The sequence below is a fragment of the Herpailurus yagouaroundi genome, unplaced genomic scaffold (genome assembly GCF_014898765.1).
Source record: "Herpailurus yagouaroundi ecotype Mexico unplaced genomic scaffold, PumYag 77, whole genome shotgun sequence".
Taxonomy (NCBI): domain Eukaryota; kingdom Metazoa; phylum Chordata; class Mammalia; order Carnivora; family Felidae; genus Herpailurus; species Herpailurus yagouaroundi.
In genome coordinates, this window is record NW_024412388.1 from 22,140,277 (window position 1) to 22,154,490 (window position 14,214).

At 50.7% G+C, this 14,214-nt stretch overlaps 1 protein-coding gene across 3 annotated transcripts in view; it reads left to right on the forward strand.

The window, feature by feature from the left end:
• PTPRU (protein tyrosine phosphatase receptor type U) overlaps window positions 1-14,214 on the forward strand; it is an 82,980-nt gene that overhangs the window by 51,887 nt on the left and 16,879 nt on the right. For 2 of the 3 annotated variants that reach the window (XM_040467186.1, XM_040467197.1), the window contains exons 15-19: window positions 1,425-1,582; window positions 10,237-10,427; window positions 11,140-11,215; window positions 11,694-11,770; window positions 13,410-13,427. In XM_040467186.1, the coding sequence (XP_040323120.1) occupies window positions 1,425-1,582; window positions 10,237-10,427; window positions 11,140-11,215; window positions 11,694-11,770; window positions 13,410-13,427 (520 nt within the window). The remainder of the gene's footprint in view (window positions 1-1,424; window positions 1,583-10,236; window positions 10,428-11,139; window positions 11,216-11,693; window positions 11,771-13,409; window positions 13,428-14,214) is intronic. The other variant, XM_040467193.1, reaches the window with a different exon arrangement.

The window sequence follows — 14,214 nt, forward strand, 5'->3', positions numbered from 1 at the left end:
TGCCCTCCCTGTGGTTTGCTGGCGTCTGCCTGTCCCTCCCTCTCTCTCCTTGTCATTGTCCCTTTACCCTCTCTCCTCTTCCCTCTTTTCCTTCTCTTATTCTTCTGATTCCCTTGCCCACTCCCCCCCGCCCGCTCCCCCTTCTTTTTCAACTTCTCTTTTATGCCAGTGATCAAGGTCACAGTCCCAGAGGCTTTTCATCTGTCCACAGAGGGGTCCTTGGCTGTGCTCTGGGCCAACGTGAGGGTGATGCCCAGAGCTTTGTGGTTGGGGCATCCAGGAATCACCCTGTCTTCCCTGCCCCAGACAGCTCTTGAGCTAGGACAAACTGATCAGAATTTGCCTGTTTGGGAAGATCCCTTTATTGGCCTCTTCATCTCCACTGATGGTCAGGGGTCCTGAGCCCTCTTAACCTGGAAGTCCTTCCTTAGGTCTACCCCACATCCTGCATGCTGCAGGTCCCTGCAGTATAAATGGCTCTCTTGTCTTTAGCCCTTCCTGTGATTGGGCCCCTGACTCTTCCAGTCTCAACACCGGCCCCAAGTCCTCTTTCCCTTTTGCTCAGCCCCTCGGTCATGGGTCTGTGGCTCCTGTTCTTCTTCCCACTTTCCTCCAAGTCCTCTAGAGTCACAGACGGCCATCCTCATCTGTAAGGCTGGGCTAGAGGCCTGGGCAGGTCCTTGGTCTAGGGCCCTCTTCACAAGGCCTTTCGGGGGGGACTGGGGCCTCTTGCCTTCTCCCTCCGCTGCTTCCGGTGGCTGGATGGAGTGCTTGCCAGTGACAGGAATCTCTTTACAGCCTAATGTCTTTACAAGTCTAATGTGGCCCGTGGTGGGGCCACTCAGGGGTTGGTGGGGGATAGGAAGAAGCCAGTTGGAGTTCATCCCATGCCCAGAGGAAGACTCCTGAGCATTGGCTGAGCAGTGGCCAGACTCTGCTGTGAAGGAGGAGCACCATCCCCTTCGTAGGCAAAAAAGTTCTTAGGGCACATGTTTGGTGAGGATGGGGAGATGAGGGTGGCTCTGGGGCATGCTGGGGTTGGAGCTGGGGAAGCCATCTTCCTAGCTTGGATGGCATGACAGCTGTGACACCAGAATAGTCCCAGGGTGACTATTCTTCCCATTTCCTGAGCCCTTGAGGCCAGTGACAGGAGCCAGGTCCCAGCCCGAGGCCACGGCTGCTTCATTCCTTGTCCTCAACAGTGGTCCCCAAGATGAGGACTCTGCTCGGTCCCTTTTTTTGGAGGTAGCAGCTCTCTGGGTATGGTGAGCAAAGGATAGAGACGGAGCCCTCTCAGTATTCAGAGATGCTTCTAGAATGACTCCTGGCCTCAAGGCCCCCTGACTGTCGGGCCTCCCCATCCATCTCTGGGTGTCGTTCTGCCCAGCTCAGCACCCCTGTCTCTTGTCAACCCCTCTCTGCAGAAAGCCCGTGAACATGACCAAAGCCACCGTCAATTACCGCCAGGAGAAGACCCACATGATGAGTGCCGTGGACCGGAGCTTCACGGACCAGAGCACCTTGCAGGAGGATGAGCGACTGGGCCTCTCCTTCATGGATGCCCATGGCTACAGCCCCCGGGGTGAGTGCCTGGCCCTCCCGCCCCTTCCTCGTGGCTCTGGGCTCCACACTTGAACTAGTAGGACTGGGCCCCTCTGATGAGTTCTGTAACACCTTGAACCCAAACTGAAGCATCTGTTGTTCTCCTGTGGGGTACCGGTGCAGGTGCTGGCAAAGCAGAGAAGGCACAGGTATTGCTTTTGCCCCGGGAGAGCTTTAGGAAGATGGAGGACTTAGACACAGGCTCATCTGGAAGGAATGCGAGGTCACATGTTGATTGGGGGAAGTGCTCTGGGGGCTCAGTGTGATCAGAGGGGACCAGAGCAGTCTCACGGCCATTGAGCACCTGCTGTGCGACAGACAGGGGACGAGTGGCTAAGAAGGATTGCTCTGGAGTCCGATAGACCTCCATTTGCATCTCACATCCCCTAGCTGTGTGATCTGGGGAAAGTCACTTAATCTCTCTGGATGTCTGCTTCCTCATGTACAGAGTGGAGCTAAAGATCATCTTTGCTGGTAGACCTGCTGGAAGACTAAGTTAGCTATTATGTGTACATCATTTAGTGCTGTGCCCGGCTTGCAGGAAGAATAGGGTGAATTAGCCACACGTGCTAGGAGCCTGTCATAAATCATCTCCTCACACGTCTGTTTCTTCTCGTTAGTGTTGATTTGTACCAATGAAAATACGCAATGTTTGTGAAAGTCATGCAGTGATAATACCACAAACACTGGTGAACCACACTGGTGTATTAGAACATCATCTGGGGGACGCCCGGGGGGCTCTGTCTGTGAAGCATCCGACTTCGGCTCCGGTCATAATCTCACGGTTCTGGGTTCGAGCCCTGCATCGGGCTCTGTGCTGCCAGCTCAGAGCCTGGAGCCTGCTTCAGATTCCATGTCTCCCTCTCTCTCTGCCCCTCCCTGGCTTGCACTCTGTCTCTCTTGCAAAAATAAGTAAACGTTAAAGCAAATAATAATAATAAAAAAAGAACATCGTCTGGGTGTCCCTCCCTGAGTATATGCCCTACATCCCTCTTAGACATAAACGTCCCCCTGAAATTTGTGTTTATAATTTCCTTACCTTTTGGGGAGCAGTTTTTCCATGTGGACACACATCCCCAAAACAGTGCATTGTGTAACTTCGCTTGTTTCTGAGCTTTATAAAAAATGCAATCACACTGTGTTTCGACTCAACATTGTGTTTCTAATGTCTACCCAGGTGGATATTTCGCTGTCATTTCTTTGATTTTCTCTGATGTATAGTTTTCCATTGTATGAATGTATCGCAATTCATTTCTCCATTCTGCCATGCAGCCACATCTGATTTGCTTCCCGTTTTCTTGTTATTACAAACGAGGCTGCTCTGAATGTGCTTAAATGGGTCTCCAGATGCACCTGCGCAGGAGATTCGAGAAGCAGAGCAGCCGGCTCACAGAGCGTGTGCTTGCTGCTCTCTAGAAGGCACTGCCGACTTGTGTCCCGGAGTGGCTTTGCCCGTGCTCACGCCCGGCAGCAGCGAGTGAGAAATTCTGCTGCTCTCCGGCAAGCTCAGAGTTTGCCAGGCTTCTTCACTTTTGCCAAACTGGTTTGTATAAAATGGGATTTCTCTATAGTCTCAATTTGCATTTCTCTGATTACTAATGAGGTTGAGCATAGTTTCAAATCATTATTGGCCATTCAGCTTTCTTCTTCTATGAAATGCCTGTTCATGCCTTTTACCTAATTTTCTATTAGGTTTTCTGTTGCTTTCTTAGTGGTTTTTAGGAGTTCTTTACATATTTAGGATGATAATCACTTTTCACTTATGAATTGCAAATACCTTCTCCCAATTGGCGGCTCATCTTCTCAGGTTATTTATAGTGTCTGTGGAGGAACAAGTTTTTATTTTAACTTAGTCAAGTTCATCAATCTTTCCCTTTCTGATTTCGACTTTTTGTGTTTTCTTCAAGAGTTCCTCCCTCGCAGGGTCATAAAATATTTTTTTCTAAGCCCCTTTTTATATTTTGTGCTGAACATTTAAATCTTTACCCCTCTGTGATTAATTTTTGTGTGTGATATGAATTAAGGATTTTCTTTTTTTTTTTAAGGGCTACATTTTATTTAGTTAGTTTTGGGTGGTTTTTTTTTTTTTTTTGAGAGAGTGAAAGCCAGGGAGGGCCAGAGATATGGGGGGACAGAGGATCTGCAGTGGGCTCCTCACTGACAACAGCAAGCCCGATGTCGGGGTCAAACTCAGGAGCCACGAGATCATGACCTGAGCCGAGGTTGGACGCTCGGCCGACTGAGCCACCCAGGCACCCCTGATCCCTTATATTTTTGATTTTCCATTGCAAATGGTACATTGTGTGGGTGTGTGTGGCAAAATCCACATAACATAGAATTTACCACCTTGACCATTCTCCAGTGTGCAGTTTGCTGATATTAAATACATTCATAACGTTGGGAACCATCACGATCACCCAACACTACAGCTCTGTTCATCTCATAAAACTGAAACTCTGTTCCCATGAAGCATTAACTCCCCATTCCTGCCTCTTCCCAGTCCCTGGCAACCCCCATTCTATTTGGTGTTTCTGTGAATTTGCTCTAATTATCTCATAGATATGGAGTCACACGGCATCTGTCTTTTTATGCCTGGTCCGTGTCACTTAGCTTGTTTTTCAAGCTTCTTTCATCTTCTAGCATCTTTCAGAATTTCCCCCTTTTTAGGGTTGAGTAATATTCCACAGCATCCGTAGTGTACGAGGGCTCCAGTTTCTCCACATCCTTGTAACACTTGTTATTTTCTGTGTTTTTCTTGCCAGCAGCCATTCTAGTGGGTGTGAGGTCTTATGTCATTGTAGTTCTGATCTGCAGTTGCCTAATGATGCACCGTGTCATGTTGGGCATGTGCCATTTGCGTATCTTCTTTGGAGAAATATCTATTCAGGCAACTTTGCCCATTTTTGAATTGGGTTGTTCGGTTTTTTTTGTCCTAGAGTTTTAGGAGTTCTCTCTGTATGTTAGATTTTAAGCCCTTATCAGATATATGATTTGCAAATGTTTTCTCCTATCCTGTGGCTTGCCTTTTTACTCTGTGGATTGTGTCTTTAAAGGCACAAATTTTTAAAAAATTTCATGAGGTCCAATTTGCCTATTTTTTGTTTCTTGTTGCCTGTGCTTTTGGTGTCATAGCCAAGAAATTATTGCCAAATCCAGTGTTATGAAGCTTTTGCCCGTACTTTCTTCTTTATTTAAAAAATTAAAAAAAAATATTTTTGTTTATTTTTGAGACAGAAAGCACAAGCTGGGGAGGGGCAGAGAGAGAGGGAGACAGGAACCTCAGCGGGCTCCATACTGACAGCAGAGAGCCTGATTCAGGGCTTGAACTCATGAGCCATGAGATCATGACCTGAGCTGAAGTCAGATGCTTCGCCGACTGAGCCACCCAGGCACCCCAAGCCTGTGTTTTCTTCTAAGAGTTTTATAGTTTTACCTCTTACCTTGAGGTCTTTGATTCATTTTGAGTTGATTTTTGTATCTGGTGTGAGGTAGGGATCCAACTTCATTCTTTTGCATGTGGATGTCCAGTCTTCCCCAGCACAAATAGTACACTTTTAAAATATCACATTTCTCATAGTTGCTCCTATAGAGAAATATAGTTGATTTTTTATGTGTATATATTGATCTTATATCCATACTCCCTGATAGCCTTATTTATTAATTCTCATTTATCTATAGAATCTTTCGGGTTTTCTGAGTATGTTCAAAGGATCTGTAAATACTGCCAGTTCTGTTCCTTGTTTCATTTCTCCTTTTTTTTTTCCCTTGTCTTTCTGTGTGGCACTGGCTGGGGCCTCCAGCACCGTGTCGAATGGAAGTGGTTATAGCACGAATCCTTGTCTTGTTTTCCTGATTTCAAAAGGAATGCTTCTAACACGAAACACTGAGAATGAAGTTTGCTACAGTTTTTGGTAGAAATGTTTTATCAGATTAACAAAATGCTCTTCAGTTTCTGGTTTGCTAGCAGGTTTTATTTAAATGGGCATTAAACTTACCAAATGCTTTTTCTGTACTTACTGTCCTATGTATATTTTTTTATTTTGTTAATGAGGTGTGTGGTATTTTTCGATTTTATGAAGTTAAAATAACTTTCCATGCCTGGGATAAATTCAGCTTGGTCATGATGCATTGCATTTTTTACGCCTTGTTGGATTCAGTATAGTTACAATATCGTTCAAGATTTCAAAGCTGTATTCCAGAGTGGGATTGGCCCGTGATTTTTATTTTTTGTGCTATCCTTGTCTGGTTTTTGGTATCGAGATTCTGTTTGTCTTGTAAAATGCACTGAGGTCTCTTCTCTTTTTTCCTTGTTATGAAAGATTGGAATAATTGACACCTCGAAAACTTGGTGGAATTCATCTATAACACAATCCTTTTCTGTTGTTTTCTTTACAGACATATTTAGTTAATTTATTTATTGAGAGACCGTGCATGTGTGCAAGAGGGACGGGGAGAGGGGGAGAGAATCCCAAGCAGGTTCCATACCAAGTGCAGAGCCTGATGTGAGGCTTGATCTCATGAATTGTGAGATCATGACCTGAGCCCAAACCAAGAGTTGGACACTTAACTGACTGAGCCACCCAGGTGCCCCCTTTATGGAAAAATTTTAAACTTTTAATTCTGTTTAAAGGAGCAAAGGACTGTTGAAACCTTCTATTTTTTTCCAAGCCACTTGTAGTAAGTCTTATTTGTCTAGGAATTTGTCCTCTTCATTTAAGTCTTCAAATTCACTGACATGCACTTATTTTTCGAGTTCTCTTTGTGATCTCCCTCATTAAATTTTCATCCCAGCCCTGCATGGTAGCTATTATGACTCATCTTACAAATGAGGAAACAGAGACGCTCAGAGAGGGGACTTCACTTGTCAAACAGCCAGAAAGTGGCAGAGCCAGGATTTATTTATTATTATTATGTTTAAAATTTATTTAGTTTTTAATGTTTATTCATTTTTGAGACAGAGCACGTGCTGGGGAGGGGCAAAGAGAGAGTGAGCAGGCTTCACGCTGTCAGGGCAGAGTCTGATGTGGGGCTCAAACCCATGAACCACGAGATCATGACCCGAGCCGAAACCAAGAGTCAGATGCTCAACCGACTGAGCCACCCAGGCGCCTCCAGAGCCAAGATTTAAATGCAGGTCTTTCTGAGTTGCAAAGAGCTGTTTCTACTATCTCGTGCTAGGCCCTGAAGCACAGGCAGGATTTGGACAGCAGAGATAGGAAAGGAAGGGCATAGGGTGAGGGAACGGCATGTGCAGATGCGTGGAGGTGAGCATGTGAGGAAACCATGGAGAGGTGTGAATGGGTGGGGAAACTCAAGTGGGCATTGTGGAGAGTGGGAGGTGGGGGCGGTGTGGGCACATGCCTTGCTGCTGAATCTTGTTGACAGATCCAGAGACAGCGTGGGCTCTGCCCCCCCACCAGCTCGCTGACAGCTGGGGAGACGTGGCCTAGGGAAGTCGGGCCCAGGCTCATTGCCATGTGGACACAGTGGGAACGATTAGTGCCGCCAGAGTTTTGAAAAGATGTACCTTCGGGCAGCGGTGGTCAGAGTTTGGGCTGGGGCTGGACGAGACGTGGCTGACGGAGAGAGGGGGAGTGGGCCCCGGGGCACATCGTAGGGCAGGGAGAAGGCGTGAAGGCCAGGTGTCTTCGGGAGGCGGGGGCCATGTGTCAACTCCTTTTGTCTCTCTCCACGCCCCGCCCTGGTCCAGCCTCCACCTCCTTCTTGGCTTTCCAAACAGAGGAGGCCAGAGTTTTGTGGTGTGGAACACAAAGCTGCAATGATTTTGATGCCTGCTTAGTCTGCGAACTTTACCATGGGGACCTCTCACGCTGAGTCAGTGGTGGCAGGCTGGCTGTGAAGCAGCCGGCTGGGGTCCTACAGTGGAGAAGGACCAAGGAAGGAAGGCCCCTGCTTGGCCAGCCAGCTGCCCTGGCTTTCTGGGACTAATTATGTCAACAGCCCCAACTACAGGTGCTCACTCTGTGCCAGGCACCGGACTGGGTGCTTTATATGCATTATCTTGCTTAATATTTATCTAATCATATTGGAGAGTAACAGTTTTTGTCTTCATTTGATGTGTGACGAGAGAAATTGAGGGAGAGGAAGTGCCATCACCAAGGTGACGTGCGGAGATGGGATTTGATCTCAGGCCTATTTGGCTCCAGAGCCTGTCTCTTAATCAGCACGTTACACTGTATCCCCTGAGGATGTTTCATGAAACAAACAAACAAAAAGCTCTCTGTGGTGAAACATTGCTATTTCTACTCATCTCTTGGAGATTTTTTTTTTTTAACATTTATGTATTTTTGACAGAGAGAGAGACAGAGCATGAGCGGGGGAGGGGCAGAGAGAGAGGGAGATACAGAATCGGAAGCAGGCTCCAGGCTCTAAGCTGTCAGCGCAGAGCCCGATGCGGGGCTTGAACTCATGGACCACGAGATCACGACCTGAGCCAAAGTCGGATGCTCAACAGACTGAGCCACCCAGGCACCCCATCTCTTGGAGATTTAAAATGCACACTAATATGTAGAGGCCCTGAGAGGTCTTACAGAGAAAAAGACATATTTACTTTTGTTTCAACTGGAATTTCATAGATTCCTTTAATTTTTTTTTAATGTTCATTTATTTTTGAGAGAGAGAGAGACAGAGAGAGACAGAGCACAAGCAGAGGGAGGACAGATAGAGAGGGAGACACAGGATCTGAAGCAGGCTCCATGCTCTGAGCCATCAGCACAGAGCCCGACGTAGTGCTTGAACCCACGAGCTGCGAGATCATGACCTGAGCCAAAGTCAGAGGCTTAACCCACTGAGCCATCCAGGCGCCCCTCATGGAGTCTTTTAAAACAGAGAACCCCTCGTCACCTTTCTTCTCTTCTTATTCTTCTTTATAAATGTTTATTTATTTATTTATTTTGAGAGAGAACACGTGCACGTGTACATGTGAGTGGGGGAGGAGCAGAGAGAGAGAGAGAGAGAGGGAGAGAGAGAGAATCCCAAGCAGGCTCCACACTGTCAGCGCAGAGCCCAATGCGGGGCTGGGTCCCATGAACCCATGAGATTATGACCTGAGTTGAAATCAAGAGTTGGACCCTTTACCGACTGAGCCACCCAGGCAGCCCCACCCCCTCGTCTGCTTCTTTTTAATGGAGTAACGCTTAGTCATCTACCATGGTCAGTATTTTCTGGAATGCACTTTAGCAAGCACTGTGTTAGGCAAGTCTCTCTTCTTTGGACCTCAGTTTCTCCATCTGAAGAATTAAGGGCTTGGGGTATCTGACCACAGTGGTGTCACTGGCACATGACTTGCCCTCCCGCTGTAAGTAACTAGAAAATCTGGATAAAATGTGAAGTGATTGTTTTCAGACCTTGGGTGGCAGGCAGCTCAGGACTGATTCCCAAGAGAAGAGAAATAAATGAGGTGGGCCATGCCATCACATTGCCTATCTGCCTGGAGGCAGTTTTCAAACGGAGGCACAGGACTGAGGGACCCAAGCAGGGCAGGGCAGTCCCCCTGATTCGAAGAGAAGGGACTTGGAGTTTGGGGGAGGTGAGCAGCACAGGAGTCTGTCCTGGTGTCATGCCTTCAATCATGAGTCAATCATGAGTAGGAAGCAGATGCCCGGCACTGAAGGTTCCCTAGGAAGGCTCTTGTTGGCGAAGATCTGAAGGATGGATGTGAGTTCAACAGGCAGGAACAGGAGGGGAAGGTGCTGGCATCTAGGCCCTCCTGGGAGTTCCTCACCTGCCCCGTCCAGCTCAGACCTGGGCAGAGAACAGCCATGAGCAACACGGAGGGCTGGCCTTGACTGAGCCCCTGCATGGTACCCAGGACAAGTGGAGGGAATGAGTGGTGAGTGTATGAGAGGGAGTGTCCAGAGTGGGGCACTTTTCTCAGTGCCACAACCTGATCTGGGGGACCATGGTGGGATGTCCTTGGGGAGGCTGACTGGGAGAGCAGGGAGTCGGTGGGCCTGGGGGGAGGGGATAGTTTTCCCTGGGTGTGTGTGTGTGTGTGTGTGTCGCTGTGAACCCCTCGACCTGTTCCCGGATTGGCTGAGGCCGCTGCACAGGCTGACAATGGAAATGCTTGCGCAGGAGAAATGCTTCTATTCAGGTGCCTCGCATTAATCTATGGAGGGGGTGGCGGCGGCAGCTAATTTGGGGATTTGCTTGTCTTTGAATGGGGGTAATTACTGGGAGTTGCCAATTGTTCCAGATTGTTCCCTGGAAGAAGGGGAGGGGGGGTACTCTCCTGGGCTCTGCTGAGCGCTGCCCCCTGCAGGCAGTGTGGTGAGGTCACAGAGGGGTGGTCCGGGCTGGGGAGCCACAGGATGGAGTCAGGGGAGCCCAGGATCCCAGCAGGCGGGGCTGGGCCAATAGGGCCCTCCGAGGTCACGTGACCCAACCCGCTCATTTTACAGCCGGAAAAACCGAGGCAGGAGGGAAGGGACTTACTTGCCCAGGGGTGCGCCGCGTGGGCCCAGCCAGGCTGCTCGGCCCCAGGGAACGGCCTCCATGTTGGCCATGCTCCCCCGCCCCTCCCCGCCCCTCCCCCATCCCCGAGTCTGTCTGGAACTCCCCAGCCTGGGGGCTGTGCGCGTCAGGAACCCCCTGTCCTTTCTCTGACTGCAGGAGACCAGCGCAGTGGTGGGGTCACTGAGGCCAGCAGCCTCCTGGGGGGCTCACCGCGGCGTCCGTGTGGCCGGAAGGGCTCCCCATATCACACGGGGCAGCTGCACCCCGCAGTGCGCGTGGCCGACCTCCTGCAGCACATCAACCAGATGAAGACGGCCGAGGGCTATGGCTTCAAGCAGGAGTACGAGGTGCAGGGCCCCAGGCCAGCCGGGCCCCCTCGCCAGGGCCTCGCCTGGCTCCCCCTCACTGTGGACCCTGACCCTGGGCAACCCTCAGCCTAGCCCGGGATGGACCTTTGCTCTGACAGTCCCTAACTCGACCTAGTTTTTTTCTTTTTACCTTGATCCCAACCGCAGACTGACCCGGTTTCTCACACTCGTCCTAACCCTCGCTTGAAATCTGACCTTGAATCTTCTCGTAGTCTCCATCTGGACCCTGATCATGATCTCTATCCTCTCCCTGATATGACTCTGACCACCAATACCGACCCTGACCTCTAACCTAACGCCCAGTCCGACTTTGACCCTGACTCATCCTAAGTTCCATTTGAACTCTAATTTGAAGCCTGTCCTCCCTCCACCTAGGCTGTGACACCACCTTATTCTGATCTCAGTTTGACTTTCGCCTTTATCTTCTTCCCAACTCAAACCTGGATTTACCCTAACCCTGACCCTCATTCTAACGTGTCTGTAAACTCTGACCCTTTCCTCCCCTTGCTTTTGCTCTTAGTCCTTTGCCGATAAAGGGATATACAGTGACTGTCTCAGGCTCCAAGTTGAACCCTCCCTCTGGCCCTTATCCGTGGTCCCACCTGTATCCTGTTGAGGGGATGGGGTCTTACAAGGGAGGGGGGGGGGGTCTCCGCCCCATTGACAACCACTTTACTTTCCCTTGTGGCAGAGCTTCTTTGAAGGCTGGGATGCCACAAAGAAGAAAGACAAGGTCAAGGGCAGCCGGCCAGAGCCTGTGCCCGCCTGTGAGTCCTGGGGAAGGGCCTGGAACTGGGGCAGTGATGGGAGGGAGCAGGGAGGGCGAGAGCGGCCAGAGTGAACCACTTATTGAGGGCCTCCTACGTGCCAAGCCACGTGCTGATTATTACACGCATAATTTTACTTGCTCCCCTTAATAACCCAGTGACATGGGACATATTATAACCCCCACTGTACAGATAAGGAAACTGAGGCTTGGGAGGGTAAGCCCCCTGCTCCAGGTCACACAGCTAATACTTGCTGAGTAGCACATGACCTCGGGCCTCCTTGGTACCACAGCCCAGATTCTAACCACTGGCCTGTCCTGCCTTCCCTGGTGCCGAGAGCCTCCTGGTCAGCCCCGAGCCTCTGGGTCCCCTGGCTGTCCTGCCTGTGCCACACCTCAGGCCTCCAGGAAGCCTTCCTTCATTTCCCTAGCTCTGCACTCCCCAACCCACCCCATGGCCACCTGCTTTGTGTTTCCAGATGATCGGCACCGAGTGAAACTGCCCCCGATGCTGGGAGGCCCGGATGCCGACTACATTAACGCCAACTACATAGACGTGAGTGCCTCGCCGTCATCCCTGCTGGCCTGGCCCTGCCCACTCCAGGCGCACTGCCCAGGGCGGGGAGGGGGAGGGGTGGGCAGAAACCTGGCAGGGAATACATGGGGGTTTGCCCTCACCTCCCGCAGTCAGCTCCAGGGAGCTCAGAGGAGAGGAGGGCAGAAGAAAGCCATCAGGAAAGCTTCCCCCAGGGCAGACAGATGGGGGGCTTGAGGGAAGCAGAATGAAGGCAAGTGGGCAGACAGCTAGGCCTGGAGTTGAGGAAGGAGCCCCTCTCAGTGAGGGGCCAAGTGGGGTTCGCATGACACAGAGTAAGGCTGCAGGTAGGCAGGGGCTGGGCTGTGCAGGCCTCAGATGGCAGGTTTAGGAGTCTGGCCTTTCGCCTGGGGTACCAGGGAGTTGCTAAAGGTGTTCTGTGATCAGAGTGGTACTTTAAGAATAACAACTCGTGTTTATCCAGCATGTACTGTGTGCCAAGCACTGTGCTAAGCGCTTTATACGGAAGATGTCATTTTCTATCATCCCTACAATCATGCTACGCGGTAGTTAGCATGATGGCCTCACTTTACAGGTGAGGAGACAGGCTCAGAGAGGTGGAGCTGCTTGTCCAAGGTCGCATAGCGAGGGAGCGGGCAAACAGGGACTCACATCTCAGCCTGTGTCTCCAAAGCCTTTGCTGCTAACCATCAGGCTGTCCTCGCGTCCAGTGTAGCAGCTGGGTCTGGCTGGACCAGAGGAAGGGGCTAGGGACAGGGCAGGCAGCCAGGACGCCTGGGTTTGGGTGATGAATCTGCTCCCCAGGTGTAAATGAGGGTGAGGTGGAACAGGGCCCAAGGACCCTGGTCAGACTCCCCTGTCCTGACAGCAGGCCAAGTTTGGGAGAGAATCGTTTCTTCACTTATCGGATGTATTTTGAGCGGCCGCTATGTGCCAGGCCTTGTGCTGGACACCAGAGATACAGCAGTGAACAAGATAGACAGCATCCCTGCTCTCCTGGAATGTGTAGGTGCTAGTGAGGGAGACCTATAAACATACAGACAAGTGAAATAACCTCAGATTAGCTGGGAAAGCACAGGCCAGAAAAGAGGAATGACCAGTCACACAGCGAGTCAGTGGTAGGGCCAGAGTTAGCCACAGCAGGCTGCATGGAGGCGGGGGTTTGAGCTGGTTTTGGGTGGCCAGAGAGGAAAGGGCGGGAATGGGGGGCAGCAGGAGCGAAGGAGGAGGAAGGTGTGTACGTGGGAGGCAGGACAGTCAGGGACTCTGGAGGCCTCTCCCTCTTCTTCACCTCCTGGGGGCCAGAAAATATGCTGCCCCATGTTTTCCAGAATTCCTTGCCTTCTCCCCCACCTCCCATGCTCTCCCTTGACTGGGGTACGGGCCGGGCCTGGCCTCTTAGACTTGGGCAACAGGAGCCTCTTCTGGGCCTTCTCAGTGTCCCAGGTGGCTTCCCTTGGGCCCCGGGAGGCTCAGGCCACTTCCTGCTCTCCGGCCCAGCCCGGCCCCCATCTCTGCTCTGCCTCCCCTGCTCACATCGCCCATCCTGGCCACTCCTGTGCTCCGTCCATCTCCATCTGCCTCTGGCCTAATATCTGTCTCTTTTGCTTTGTACTGTTCCCTCACTGGAATCATTAAGATTCGGATAAACCGTGAAGTAAGTATCTCTCTCCCCGTCTCCTCCTCCTCCTCCTCCTCCTCCTCCTCCTCCTCCTCCTCCTCCTCCTGTCTGTCTGTCTCACCAGCTGTATCTCAGACTCTCTCATGGTCTCTAGCTGTCTCTCTTTCTCTCTGTCCCTGTCTCTATCCTCCTTCCCCTCCACTCGTGTGCCCAATGCCAACTGTCCGTTTCAGCAGCCTGGCCAGGGGCCACTCAGGGCTGCAGATTTGACTACCCCTGTTGTAAGCAATTCCTTTCCCTCCACCACTGCCCGGAGATGGGGCATCAGGGTTGGGGTGCTTCCACAGGCCCCATTCACCAGCCACCACCTTCTGTCACCTTCGTCCCCCAGATCCCCATGCCCGATGAGTCTCACTAGCTGTACCTTCTGCGGGGCCCTGGGAGGGGCGGGCGGGGGATGCCGCTCTGGGTGCCCCATTTCTGCTGCTTGGGGGGCAGGGTCTTCAAGAAAGTAAGAATGGTCCTGCTGGTCCCCTTAAAACTAGTTTCTCTGGGTGTTCAAATCCCTTTGTGGTCAGTTTGCTTGAAACTCAGACCTAACCACTTTGCTGCCAATTTATCCCTACTTGGAATGTTTTATTTTGGGGGTGCAGTTTGGGTATTCTGTTTTTAAAACTTAGGTAATCTCTGGACCTTCCAGGAATATTTTTAAAAAATCCTGTTTGTCTAGTAATCCTTTAATTTGGCTTTTAATATACATTCAACCCTTGAATAGCATAGGTTTGAACTGCACTAGTCCACTTTCTTACTTTTTTCTAAAAAT